Source organism: Gadus morhua, chromosome 16 (genome assembly GCF_902167405.1).
Source record: "Gadus morhua chromosome 16, gadMor3.0, whole genome shotgun sequence".
Lineage (NCBI taxonomy): Eukaryota > Metazoa > Chordata > Actinopteri > Gadiformes > Gadidae > Gadus > Gadus morhua.
In genome coordinates this window covers 12,045,429-12,058,380 of record NC_044063.1, presented here as the reverse complement: position 1 = coordinate 12,058,380, position 12,952 = coordinate 12,045,429, and the positions used below count along the sequence as shown (strand labels likewise).

Below are 12,952 nucleotides of genomic sequence, written 5' to 3'. Positions count from 1 at the left end.
GGTCGCATTTCTATGCCGTTTTATGTCTGTGAATAGCGTATGAAGCAAGCTAACGGCTGACCCATGAATGTCCGGTGAATGCAACTTTTCCCTCTCAATTTACCCTCGTCTTGCACCCTTGGCAAGCGGAGCGAGATATGTTGGTTTATTGTATGCCTTTAGTGTGATTATGTTAATTTTGGTGTCTTTATGTAAGTGAAGCAAATAATGCAAACGTTTAAGTTTTCTTTGTTGTGCTGAAATATGTTTTCTGTCATTCTTTTATTTGTGAACATGGAAATTGTACTGCACTGATGTTAATATATTTGTGTATAAGTGCAACCATTTTGTGTTACTTTTTCTAGTTTCACGGTGCTATATCAACAAAAGGTTTCTACAATATAAGGTTGCACCCGTCAGAGACTCTCCGGTTATTTCGATGTCAAGGGCTGCTACAGGTGATGTTATTGCATCGCGCACTAACTCCACAACAAGTTTAATACCCTAAACATTTCTTATCGCAGCCATTTTACGATTCTTTGTGAATAGGTCTTACTGAGTTAGGAGTCCTCTTGAGGACTTTGAAGCTCTCCTAGACTTAGGTGCTACTTTTAGGCCTAAAATACTTTGTGAATTGCTCTTAGTGAAAAAAGTTAGCAGTCCTAAATTTAAGAGTGACACGCCCATTATTTTTCGGAGTTACTCCTAAATTCGCCAGTGAGGACCTACTTTTAGCCCTAAGATCCTTTGTGAATACGGCCCCAGGTGCATATGAGACCTATAGGTCTCATTAGAAAATCCTCCAAATCTATGACAGCATGACCATATGGGATTTTGTGTTTTCTTGCGGAAATTACCAGGCAACAGGTGTATCTAATGCTGAGAGACATTTGAACACAATATATATTCTGTATATATTTTTCTCTTTAGACAGATCTGTTGGTCAAACTGAGCATCACAAAAATAACAAATGTAACGTAGTCCATATCCTCTGATAGACACCTTTTTCCATTTAGGGCTTCTTAAAGTTTCTCTCAGGTTTAAGCAGAATTAAATAACACTTTGGTCCTAATTTGGCTCCTAACAGACCAATCTAACAGATTAGATATTACATTTGCAGATACTTCTTCACCATCTGCATATTACCCAGAGGAGTTGACACAAACTGGAATGAAAGTTATCCAAACAGAAGATCAGCATGGTGAGGGTGATAAACTTGGTCTCATTAAGGTTATCTGGACAAGTCTGTGCCAAGAATGCACTGTTTGCAGTCAGCCATGGCTTCTCTCTGAATCAATAATGCTGGGTAAACTGTATTATGACCACAAGATGGAGGTAATATCCCTTATGGGTAATACCAGTCAAGGTGATCAAACCATCATAACATCTCTTGGCTTCCCTTAAACATCTGCTGCCAATATAATTTGTCAAAGTTTGGAATAAATTTGTTTATTCCAAACGTTTATCGTTCATTACATATTATCTGGACAACATTACTGTGAATTGGCATACAAGTACTTGTGCTAGGAAAATGTTTTATCACAAGGACCATTGTTTACATTCCTTACTTATTCAGGTAACCTGAGCAGGAAGATGAAAACGTTATGATTATTAGGTGATTATGGTGAGTATGTATTGCCGTTGGATCTGCTGTTTCCTCATGTGCAGTGCAGTGTTCAGTCCACGAGACTAAAGCATAGTGGTGCAAAGTGTAATAAAAAAGAAAAGTTTTGCATTTGGCCAAATTTTAGTCACCTTTCTATTGATATTATTAAAACGACAACAGGAAAATGATATTCATAAAAGCTGCAGTAGAATTTGGACCATTCATAGGCTTATTTGTCCATATTTGGATTTGTCCTACACTTCTTAAGTTGTCTCTTCATTCTGATTGGTCCAGACAAGCCTCAGCTGATTATAGAAGGTTGGTCAGTTTTATATATGCCAGTTCACCATCCTTTTACAAGGATAGGTTTTAAGCGTCTTCCTCTGTTCTGACATACAGAAACCGCAAATTAACTGTTCATTCTTGTACACCTTAATTCTTACAAACCATATTCATCACATCCAACCTACCACATGTGTAATTGAGATGCATTGAGATTTTTGAATATTCTTTTGTTGGTTTTGTTCATTTTATTTATTTATTTTGTTAGTTATCAGCCACTATAGTGCCATTATGGAACCAGTTCGGCCGCTACATCCTCTGCTGGTGGTTCTCCTTCGGCAACCTGTCTGGCTCCTACCTAGCCTTCACATTTTGATGATCTCTCACCTGTTTGAAACAGGTTGGTCCAAGCTGAGTTGCGGGTCAAGAGCTCTGGAGGAGGTGGAACATACGGTGGGTCCACTGTCTGATCAGAGGACAGAGGGAGTTAGAGATGTTGGAGTATCGCTCTTGTCTGAATGTGTGATTCTGGGAAACAGCGAGCTGCTGGCCCTTCGCTCAGAGGGAGATGTGATCATTGGTGGGTTGTTCCCTGTGCATTACCTTGTCTCAAACTCCCGTGACACCTACAATAGCAAACCTCAGAACGGACCTTGCAATGGGTAAGCAGACCGGTAATGCAGAATATATGTATTCATTTTCTTGATCAACTCGAAGCTAATATGAACAAATATGAATTCATAAATTGTTGCTAGTTTGCATTATTGGAGTCTATACATTTTTTTGTATATGTTTTACAGGTTGCAAATATGTGTTGATGAGTTGATTGTTGATCACTATCTTATTATGTTCTTATTCCTGTTGCTGTTGGGTGTGCTGCTTTTTTAGTTTTGACGACAGAGCCTTCCGGTGGATGATGACAATGATCTTTGCAGTGGAGGAAATTAACCGGAACCCAGCTCTGCTCCCTGGCGTTACGCTTGGCTACCACATTATGGACAGCTGTGATCACATCCACACCAGCCTCAGAGCTCTTTTGTCTTTACTCACTCACAGTACGAAAGGGCAAAACACATTGGGTGAAGATAGGATAAATATAAATAATTTAGAAGGGAAAACAAAGAACATTCAAAGGATGTCAAGGACGATAGCTAATGAAGGTAATAAAGAATGGGAAAAACCTCACTTCCCTGATGATGACAGAAAGTCTATGAGGGGAAATGTAACAATAACAAAAAGCACCACAGATTCAGGAAGGTGTCTTACTGGATCTCCAATCACGGCTGTGGTTGGCCTTGCCTCTTCATCCCCTACTGGTGCTATAGCACACATTCTGGGCCCCTTCAGCATCCCCCTGGTGACTATAACCTAACGCTGTGAATCCAGATACTCGACCCGTTATAAAAAGAGTTTATGCATATATTTAAACATAAAATTTTATATTTTTACAATTTTGCCTTCAGGTTAGTTATTTTGCCACCTGTGCCTGTCTCACTGACAAGCACACCTACCCATCTTTCCTGCGCACAGTGCCCAGTGATCTGTTTCAAGTCAGGGGTCTGGTTGAGCTTGTTAAATTCTTTGGATGGAACTGGGTGGGCACTGTAGGGACCCTGGTAAGACAAATCTTTACAAGTATTACAACTAATAACTCAACATACTCAACTCATGCTCATGTCACCTCACCTGTGTGTCTCTGGCTTTTAAGGATGACTACAGTCGTTATGGAATCCAAGCATTCTCTAATCAGTTCATACAACTGGGAGGCTGCCTTGCATACCATCTTACTATCCCACAATCCCCTACCTTGGGTGAGATTGGAGCAATGGCCGACACCCTCCAAAGCTCAAATGCTAAAGTGGTGGTGGTCTTTGCTTCGGAGGTGCAGCTTCAAGAGCTGTTCTCAGAGGTGAGTTGTCCTGTCTATGCCCTCAGAAAATATAAAGGCATATTTTTGACCCAAGGAACACATTCTGCCAATTTTCTATGTATTGGACAAATGTATATCATTTTCAACTAGCTTGCGGCCAGGAACGTTTCTGGAATCCAATGGGTAGCCAGTGAATCCTGGGTTACCGCTAACATGCTAACTGCCCCCCAGTTTCACCTCCTCCTGCAAGGCACACTGGGCTTCTCCTTCCCAGGAGTTTACATACCTGGTCTGAGAGAGTTTTTGCTGAAGGTGCGGCCTAAGGCAGAGCCTGGTTTTGAGTTTCACAACATGCTATGGGAGGAAGTGTTCGACTGTAGGTTGGAGTTCACGGCAGATCCTTCCAATATGAATGCCAACGACTTTGAAAGAGTAATAGAGCAGTATGATCAACATGGGTCAAGGCTGAACACCAAGTCTCGCTCCTCAACTCTTAAAACGTATGTGGGTGGAAGGACGGCGTTTAAGTTTTCAGCCCAGGAAAACACTACAGATTCACCTGAGAGGCCTGTGTGCACCGGCTCAGAGGATCTCAGCAATTTGCAAAGCAGTTACACAGAGCTGTCCAAAGTCAGAATATCCTATAACGTTTATAAGGCTGTGTATGCCATCGCCCATGCACTGCACGATTTACTTGAATGTGGTTATGTTGGAGCCACCACCGCTGAAGCTGGGTGTAAGAAAAATGCATCAAAACCAATAGAGGTGCAGAAAACAGTAATATGCATGTATATATTGTTCTTAAAGTCACAAATCCCTAATTTATAGGGGCAGTTTTACTTATTGATGACTATATCCTTTTTTTTTTATAATGCAGCTATTGAGCTACCTAAAGAGGGTTAATTTCACCAACCAGTTTGGTGAAAAAGTACATTTTGATGAAAATGGAGAGCCTGTGCCCCTATATGACATTATCAACCGGCAGAAGGATAGCAAGGGAAAGATTAGGTAACCAAAATTTCTCATGAGAAATTGAAACTTAATAATGGAATGAATTAACGGAATAAATAAACTTCAATATTGGAAAGATATTGAAAAGATGATGTTGATTCAACATTTCTTCATGGCTATAAACATATAATGCATATAATAATATTTTTTTTTCCCATTTGGTCTATTTGGATCTCCAAATATGTTTCCCTATAAATTAAGATTTGTTAAGGTAGGAAGCTATGATGGTTCGGTTCCAATTCGTCAGCAGCTGCAGCTGAATCAGAGTAAAATTGTATGGACAGGAGGCCTATCACAGGTCGGTAATGGAACACATCATTCCCGTGAACTCTGTTCTATCAATTAAAGATTATAGAAATATACAATGCTGTGTTTTATTTGTTTTTAGGTTCCCGTGTCTCTTTGCACTGATCCCTGCCCGCCTGGAAGCAGGCAGGCTAGACGCCCAGGAGAACCTCAGTGTTGCTTTGACTGCTTACCATGTGCAGAAGGAGAGATAAGCAACCAAACTGGTACACAGATGTCCTTTTTATTAAAAGAAATTCATGGGATAACAGGGTTCATGAATAAACTCATATAGTTATTCCACTGGTTGTGTTTACTTCTTTAAGATAATTCAGCGTCAGCACTTGTTTTCCACATACAGATTCTACAGAGTGTACAAAATGTCCAGAGTACTACTGGTCTGACAAGAGAAAGGTGGAGTGTGTGGCCGGAGTGGACGACTTCCTGTCCGTGTACGACACCATGGGCATCATCCTGATCACGCTCACCCTGCTGGGGGTCGTCATGACAACCGTCATCACTACTGTCTTCCATCACTTCCGTGCCACGCCCATCGTCAGGGCAAACAACTCTGAGATCAGCTTCCTGTTGCTGGTGTCACTAAAGCTGTGTTTCCTTTGCTCCCTTCCCTTCATCGGCAAGCCGTCCACATGGACGTGTAGACTGCGCCAGGCCGCTTTCGGTGTCAGTTTTGTTTTATGTCTCTCCTGTCTATTGGTCAAGACTATTGTGGTTCTGCTGGCCTTCCGGTCCACTGGGCCAGGTTCTGGTGCTATGAAGCTCTTTGGCCCCGCCCAACAAAGGACTCTCATCTTGTGCACTACTGCACCTCAGGTAGGCGGTGGGCTGTTGGGATTTCAAACACAGTTCATCTTTACTCGCGTTCAGACATTGTAAGTTCATGGTATTTCCTTGATCTCCACTCAGGTTTGTCTCTGTGCTGGTTGGCTCTCAGCAGCACCCCCATTCCCATTCAGGAATCCAATGTACCAAGCCTCAACTGGAAAGGTTAACCATGAATATATTGAAAATAATAGTATAATACTATAACTATTTAATCAAACGTAATAGCAATGCAAAAAAGCATTGATTATTGGCTTGTTCAGAAAGTCTAGCTTGTTCAGGAATGATCTGATCATGGTAAAACCTGGATCCCTGACATTCTTCTGTCTTGTGACCAGATCGTGGTGGAGTGCAGGGAGCTGTGGCCTGCTGGGTTCTACCTGGTGCTGGGCTACATCGGCCTGCTGGCGTCCCTCTGCCTGCTCCTCGCCTACCTTGGCCGCAAGCTGCCCGACACCTTCAACGAGGCCAAACTCATCACCTTCAGCATGATCATCTTCTGTGCTGTGTGGCTCTCGTTCATCCCGGCTCACGTCAGCTCCCCGGGGAAATTCACTGTGGCCGTTGAGATATTTGCCATCTTGGCCTCCAGTTTTGGGTTGTTGTTCTGTATATTTGTGCCTAAATGTTTTATAATTTTAGTGAGACCTGAGAACAATGTCAAGAAGCGAATGATTAAATCTCCCCGATAAACCAGGCCTGATAATGCACACAATGTTTCACTTCCTGAAATATCAACTAAATTATCATGGATTGATAGCAATCATGTGCTAACAATCGTGATGAAAGGGGTAGTAATATCGGTACATAAGAATCTTGTATCTTGTTTGCATAGCATTATAGCAGTTCTTTGAAAGCTGCTGTTGCTTTTGTTTATCGCTAATCTGCACAAACTGCATGGTGAAAGTATTTCAGTAACCAAAACATTTTTCAACAAATAAGTCTTTACGATGTAAACATAGCGACATACAAAAAATCCTTTATTCATCTTATTTTATAGCATTAACATGTATGTCATTATTATGTAGACAATCACAATGCTTTATTCTGCAGAGATTAAAGAATCCTTTCTATCAATGTGACTCATCTCAATGTAGCATTCATGAAGATGTTTCAGGAGCGGGTACTAAAGAACTTACACCAATACAAAGTAAAAAAGGTGTCAATTTGCAACACAATCTATAAATCGTTTTTTACATATGTATTGGTCAAACTGATCAATCTATAACAATTGTTGAAATGAAAAGATCATAAAATGTCGGTATTTAGTCCAAATCCTACAAGACAACTCTATATTATCTCTATAATCCATTTATTACAAACTGGACTAAGTCATTGCACTCTTTCAATAATTGTCACACCTCATATCTCTGGTCGTTTATTTGTTATAGCCACTGGAGCCTATAGTGTTGGACAGAAAAATCCCCCTTTATGATCCTGAATATACCAACCTTCTTAAATTCTACGACAGTTAACAGATTGCACGTCACTTCTTCCCCATCAGGTGTTGCTTGGTATTCTTTTCCGGCTGCAATAAAATTATGAAACACTTTGGCGCAAACAAGCAGAACAGCAAACCAAAACTGGAGGCCAGAATAGCAAAGGTCTCCACAGCATCTGCATACTTTCCAGGAGAGCTGATGTAGGCCGGGATGAAGGCCAACCAAACAGCACAGAAGATCAGCATGCTGAAGGTGATGTACTTGGCCTCGTTGAAGTTCCCGGGTAACTTGCGAGCCAGAAAGGCCAGTATGAAACACATGCAGGCCAGGAGACCGATGTAGCCCAGAACACACCAAAAGGCAAGGCTGGACCCCACACTGCATTCAAGAACTATCTTGGAATGCTCATAAAGTGTGTTCCTGGATGGGAATGGTGGTGCATCTATAAGCCATGCTGCACAGATGATCACCTGGAGCAGAGTGCACGTTGAGATGATAGCCCTCTGCTGCATGGGCCCCAACCACTTCATGAGGTTGTTCCCAGGCCTGGTGGAGGTGAAGACGGCCAGCACCACCAGGGTCTTGCCCAGGATGCAAGAGATGCACAGGGAGAAGGTGATGCTGAAGGCTGTGTGACGCAGCATGCAGGACCAGGGTGTGGGCTCGCCAATGAACACCAGTGCGCACAGAAAGCACAGCGTTAGGGACAGTAGGATGAAGAAGCTAAGCTCAGAGTTGTTGAGACGGACGATGGCTGTGTTCCTGTTGTGGAGGAACACTGCCAGGACAGCTATTGTGATGCAGGCACCCACCACGGCGATCGCCGTCAGGGCTATGCCCAAGGAGTCGTAGGTTAGGAACTCAACTTTCTTTGGGATGCATAACGTTCTATCGGTATTGGACCAGAAATCCTCAGGACAAACCGTGCAGTCTATGGCATCTATGGGATAATCATTTTATTTTGTCATTTCATTTAGACAGAAGTCGTCATGTAACAGAAGACTGCTCAATACAATACTGCCCTATTTAACATAAAGGTTTCACCTGTCTGATTGCTAATTTTCCCAGTGTCACATGGTACACAGTCAAAGCAGCACACAGGCTCACCACGCCGGACAGCCTTCCGAGATCCTGGATGGCAGCTGGCACTGCATATAGACACCAGCACCTAGAGAAAAAATGAATAATCTAATCGCTTGCACCCTACCATTAAGCTCAAAGTTGAAGCTAAGCATAAAGGACACACAGCCTGTGTTGTAGAAGCAGAAGAAAAGAGAAGTCTGAAGTTAAAGTCTATAATATCGATGTATTTTCAGAACATGCTTATAATAATAATAAGTGGGTTTTGATAGGACAGCATTCTATCTGCTATAGCCCTGGACTGTACAATAAGTAACATGGTCATTCCAGATGAATGACTGGATGTAGCTGTCCATTTTGACCTAGAAATGAAATCCAAGGTCAAATCTAGAGCATCCTGACTTACCTCCACCTCAACCTACATATCTTCAACAGTTGGCATCTGATGTGGGTAAATACACAGTGTGAGCAGCTTGCCTCGCTCTGGTGGCCTGCCCAAACTATCTTCTCCTCCTCGATCACAAGCTCCATCCCGGCAGCCTTTGTTCCATCAAACAACCCAATGTTGACAAATTCAATATTTCCCCCAGGGCCTCTCTGCCAGTTGATTATGTCGTAGTAAGGTATCGAGTCTCCCTTTAGGTCAAAGTTCACCTCCTCTCCGCCGATGTTAAACGCTACTTCCTGGAGATAGTGCTGGAGCTTGGGGCACAAACAGACAACATGAGCATTCTTTATTTGAGTGAAACCAGTAGTACAAAAACAACGTTTTGATGTACCTGCCAGGGTTGTATGTTGTTTCTTTGAGCACATGACTTGTTGTAGAAGGGCCCGCTATGTTCTTGACAGCCGAGAAGGTTGTTCAGGGAATGGGCGATGGCATACACGGCCTTGTAGACGTTGTAGGCGACTCTGGGGCTCGACGTATTCATGTAGCCCGAGTGCTGCGCCAAAAGGGACTCCTGCCCTGAGCAGGGGGCCAGTGGGGAGTAGAAGGAGTGAGAAGGAGAGCAACCGTAAAGAGCACCCCAGAGCTCTTGGACCAGGGTATTAGAGGGGTATGTCTGAGGGTCTACCGTCTCCAGGTAGCTTCTGAGCCCCCGGATGTGGCCCTGCCTGATGCCGAAGCCAATGGTGCCCCCGAGGTAGGGGTAGAACTCCCTGCCAGCGAACACAGAGGCGGTGACCCAGGCCTCGCTGGCCACCCATTGGATTCCTGTGATGTTCAGCATCATGTAGTCCTTCAGGAAGGGAGTCATCTCTCCTTCGGCAGAAAACACTACCACCACCTTTGCCCCAGAGTCTTGCATCACCTTTCAACAAAAAACAAAAGAGAAAGAGAGTGCTAGTGAAAACCAGAGCACAATACAAGGAGGAAAAAGTTTGTTTGCATAGCACATTAAGACATTAAACATTAACAACATTAAACATAACAACTTGATCACGGAAACCAGCCCCTAAGGGTTCAAATCTGCTGATTACAAATGTATACTTATCCTATACGTTTGCCTCTACCTGCATAATCTCAAGAGCCCTCTGGCGGTTGTAGAGCAAAGGGATCATCTCCTGGTAGGCGACACACACGCCTGTGCCCTTCAACTCCCTGAGAAGACCTTGTACAGCAAAGCGTCCATACTCGTGGTCCCCTCGCACCAAGCCCACCCAGGTCCAGTGGAACCTCAGCAGCAGCTGGGCGATGGCCTTGACCTAGTCACAGGGGGCAGTTTGATCCATTCAGCTGTCTTTGTGTTGTATTGGAATATTGTTGTTTAATTAAACAAGGGGTCGATTGCATTGCATTGTACATATTTTATCCACACATGTTCTGATATTTGTGTTTAGACTTAGAACATACATTAACATTTACATTTAGGGCATTTAACAGACGCTTTAATCCAAAGCGATTTACATAAGTAATTTTTATTATTACACATCAGTAACACAACAGTAATAACAACATGATAACAATTGAACTGCTAACACTGCTAGCAAACCAGCTTGCCCACTTATATTTCCTATGTTATGTTGTAATGGACTTGTATGAGGTTGTATGAGGTGCATGTGCAGATCACCCTGCTTGGTGCTAACACTGATTACTAGCAATCAACATATTGCATGCACCTCACACACACACCTCAGCACCGTGGCTGGAAAGCACTACACATGTCTTGTTTTGCTGTACATAATAATATGTGTGACATTTTGTGGCATTGTTACCTGATAGTCATCATTTGGAATCACTCTGAAAAAAGTAGGATATTTTCTCCTGTCACTGAGACATGCACACGATGAGAAGTAACTGATCTAGGACAGAATTGGTAAAAAAAAAAAAACAATGGCACGCATTTATAACTTTCACAGCATTTCCTTTGTTAATTCTGTTATTTATCATTGTTCATCGTTTTGGTTGAGTATTCTGATTGTGATCAGCCGAAATTTGAGTCGCTCTGTCTACAAAACACCTGCTAATTGACTGAATGTAAACGTAACCCAAGTCATCTTTACCATTGGGATTCTGAAAGGCTGGAGTATTCGAGACACCACGATTGACTGGGCAGAGCCTGACTCCCCAATGATAGCCAGCAGTGGCGAGGCACCGTGGCACATGGGGGACTCGGCTTCCGCCAGCCCGTTCATCATCGCCAGGGCCGCCCGTTGGCCTGTCAGTGGATACGCACACGAGTCGAAGATCTTGTAGCCGAGCGTGTGATTGGATAACAGCTTCTTGCTCTGGTTTATCTCCTCCACTGCCAGCCTCATGGTCTGCGCCCAGCGGAAAGCCCTTGGATCAAACCTGCATGTGTACAAACACAACACACACACAAATGACTAATGGATGTGATGACATTACAAATGCTCACAATCCCTTTAATCAGGGAAGATGTTTTTCCTATTCTCCATATCAATTAGATCGCTTATTTTTATATTTTGCATGCAAAATTACACATTTCGTGCTTTTAGATTCTTCTGTGATAAAATAAGACTATTGTTAACCTACTAAACTTGCCCATTGCACTTAACGGCTGGTGGTCTGTAGGTGGAATTGAGGTCTGGCATCTCCTGGTTGTAGTGAAGTGGAAAGATGCCCCCAATAATGTAGTCACCTGCAGCAACAAACCCTGGCTCAAAACTGCTCTGCAATGAGCAGACTTTCACCAGAGGCGCAGGGTCTGCACATGCACCATGGATTAAGACAAACAGAGGTTTAACCAATATTAAAAATAAGAGAGTCATGTCGTTTAAACACCCACCCTTCTCCTAGTGGATAAAAGAGAGAGGCAGAAGTCATCATATATGTATCACACGCCCCACCTTTTATCTCATGACACCATCTCTTGAGTGGGTGTTTTGGTCACGTCCAATTGGTTGATAGAGATGAATGATCCTCGTGCTTAAAAGTTTGTGGTTAAATTATATATAATTTTTAAGCATACAATAGTATAAAATGCTTTATTTCAATGAAGAAATTAAGAATGATATATATATATTTGAGTCTATTCTACGTATTAGACAGAGTTGATGACATAACTATCAAACATTATTAAAACAAAATAGGATTTCTACTTTAAGGAGGTTGATGACGTCATTAAGCCTGAGAGAATATTTGTTCCTATAGAGTCCTAAGACGACGTTATACATCCACTGTGACCTTTTATGAAACCCGATAGCTAATTTTTAATTTATTTATTTGTTTTATTTAGTCTGCGTCAAGGGTATTTACATCAGTCAAGTGGGCACAAACTTTTTTTTTGCTTTGACATACTGGGTTGTTTGTTGAAATGTTATTTAGAGTGGAACATTCAGATTCAATGTTTCACTGAACATTCAAAACCCGATTTATGTAAATATATGAAACACTAATTCCGTCTGGAAAGTGCGAGCAACTGCCTATGAAACCTTAACTAACCTTTATTGAACCCCAAAATATCTTACTTTGCAAAAGTATTACATTATTTTTAAAGTTTTTATGAAATAAGCAATATTTATTTTTTTATCAGAAACAGTTTCCTTTTTTTGTCACCCATACTTTATGTGTGGGTGACAAAAATGGATATGGGTAATAATTGAATAAATAAGGGACCCTAAAGTAACATGGTGCATCTATTTGTTTGTATCTAATTCTGAAGATAACATTTTTTGTGTACAGAATAATTCTAAAACAATATTCATAAATATATGTTGAAACATTTGTGATAATGCTTTAAATTAATCATAAAATAATCATAATGAGAATAACATAATAACCTGACCATCAATCGGTAAAACCTAATTTAATGCAGCGTTGGATACAGAATAACAAAAATACAGAGGTGGTTAAAAAAAATACACAATGTCAGAAATGGGCGGTCCCCTGTCAATATTCACACGCCACAAGTATATAAATACTCAAGCCCCCACCCAAGCCAGGTAGTCTCTAGAATAAATTATATGTTTAATTCTATGCCAGACTAAAGTTATATTAATAAATATTTAGCATCAGTGATGGCTCTCATTGCTGCCAATATTATTCTTGTAATGTTTCTCTTGAACAACCTCAATGTAAGTTCATGTGCC

At 41.8% G+C, this 12,952-nt stretch overlaps 2 protein-coding genes across 2 annotated transcripts; one reads left to right on the top strand and one right to left on the bottom strand.

Annotated features, from left to right (window-relative positions):
• The first annotated feature begins 2,780 nt into the window (after positions 1-2,780).
• LOC115561141 (extracellular calcium-sensing receptor-like) lies at positions 2,781-6,568 on the top strand. The gene is made up of 12 exons (XM_030380961.1): positions 2,781-2,946; positions 3,115-3,224; positions 3,331-3,483; positions 3,576-3,776; positions 3,969-4,123; positions 4,253-4,491; positions 4,595-4,745; positions 4,950-5,046; positions 5,137-5,260; positions 5,395-5,867; positions 5,961-6,041; positions 6,215-6,568. Exons 1-12 carry the CDS (start codon positions 2,781-2,783, stop codon positions 6,566-6,568), a joined length of 2,304 nt encoding a protein of 767 aa, XP_030236821.1.
• A 424-nt stretch (positions 6,569-6,992) lies between these two features.
• On the bottom strand, positions 6,993-11,642 carry LOC115560854 (extracellular calcium-sensing receptor-like). Its single transcript, XM_030380474.1, has 8 exons — positions 11,406-11,642; positions 10,904-11,192; positions 10,616-10,702; positions 9,914-10,105; positions 9,178-9,711; positions 8,876-9,100; positions 8,363-8,486; positions 6,993-8,258 (listed from the first exon to the last, which is right to left on the bottom strand). The coding sequence occupies exons 1-8, from the start codon at positions 11,630-11,632 to the stop codon at positions 7,363-7,365; spliced, it is 2,574 nt and encodes an 857-aa protein (XP_030236334.1). The 5' UTR covers positions 11,633-11,642; the 3' UTR covers positions 6,993-7,362.
• Between the last annotated feature and the right edge of the window lie 1,310 nt (positions 11,643-12,952).

Bases quoted from the DNA above. Each gene is read 5' to 3' on its own strand.
- LOC115561141 (XM_030380961.1), top strand. From the start codon at position 2,781: ATGATGACAATGATCTTTGCAGTGGAGGAAATTAACCGGAACCCAGCT. The intron at 4,492-4,594 runs AACCAATAGAGG...GATGACTATATC, and splicing joins GTGTAAGAAAAATGCATCAA to CTTTTTTTTTTATAATGCAG. The intron at 5,047-5,136 runs GTCGGTAATGGA...ATTTGTTTTTAG, and splicing joins GGACAGGAGGCCTATCACAG to GTTCCCGTGTCTCTTTGCAC.
- LOC115560854 (XM_030380474.1), bottom strand. From the start codon at position 11,632: ATGACTCTCTTATTTTTAATATTGGTTAAACCTCTGTTTGTCTTAATC. The intron at 10,703-10,903 runs GTAAAGATGACT...ATTCTGTCCTAG, and splicing joins AGCCTTTCAGAATCCCAATG to ATCAGTTACTTCTCATCGTG. The intron at 8,259-8,362 runs GTGAAACCTTTA...ATTATCCCATAG, and splicing joins GAAAATTAGCAATCAGACAG to ATGCCATAGACTGCACGGTT.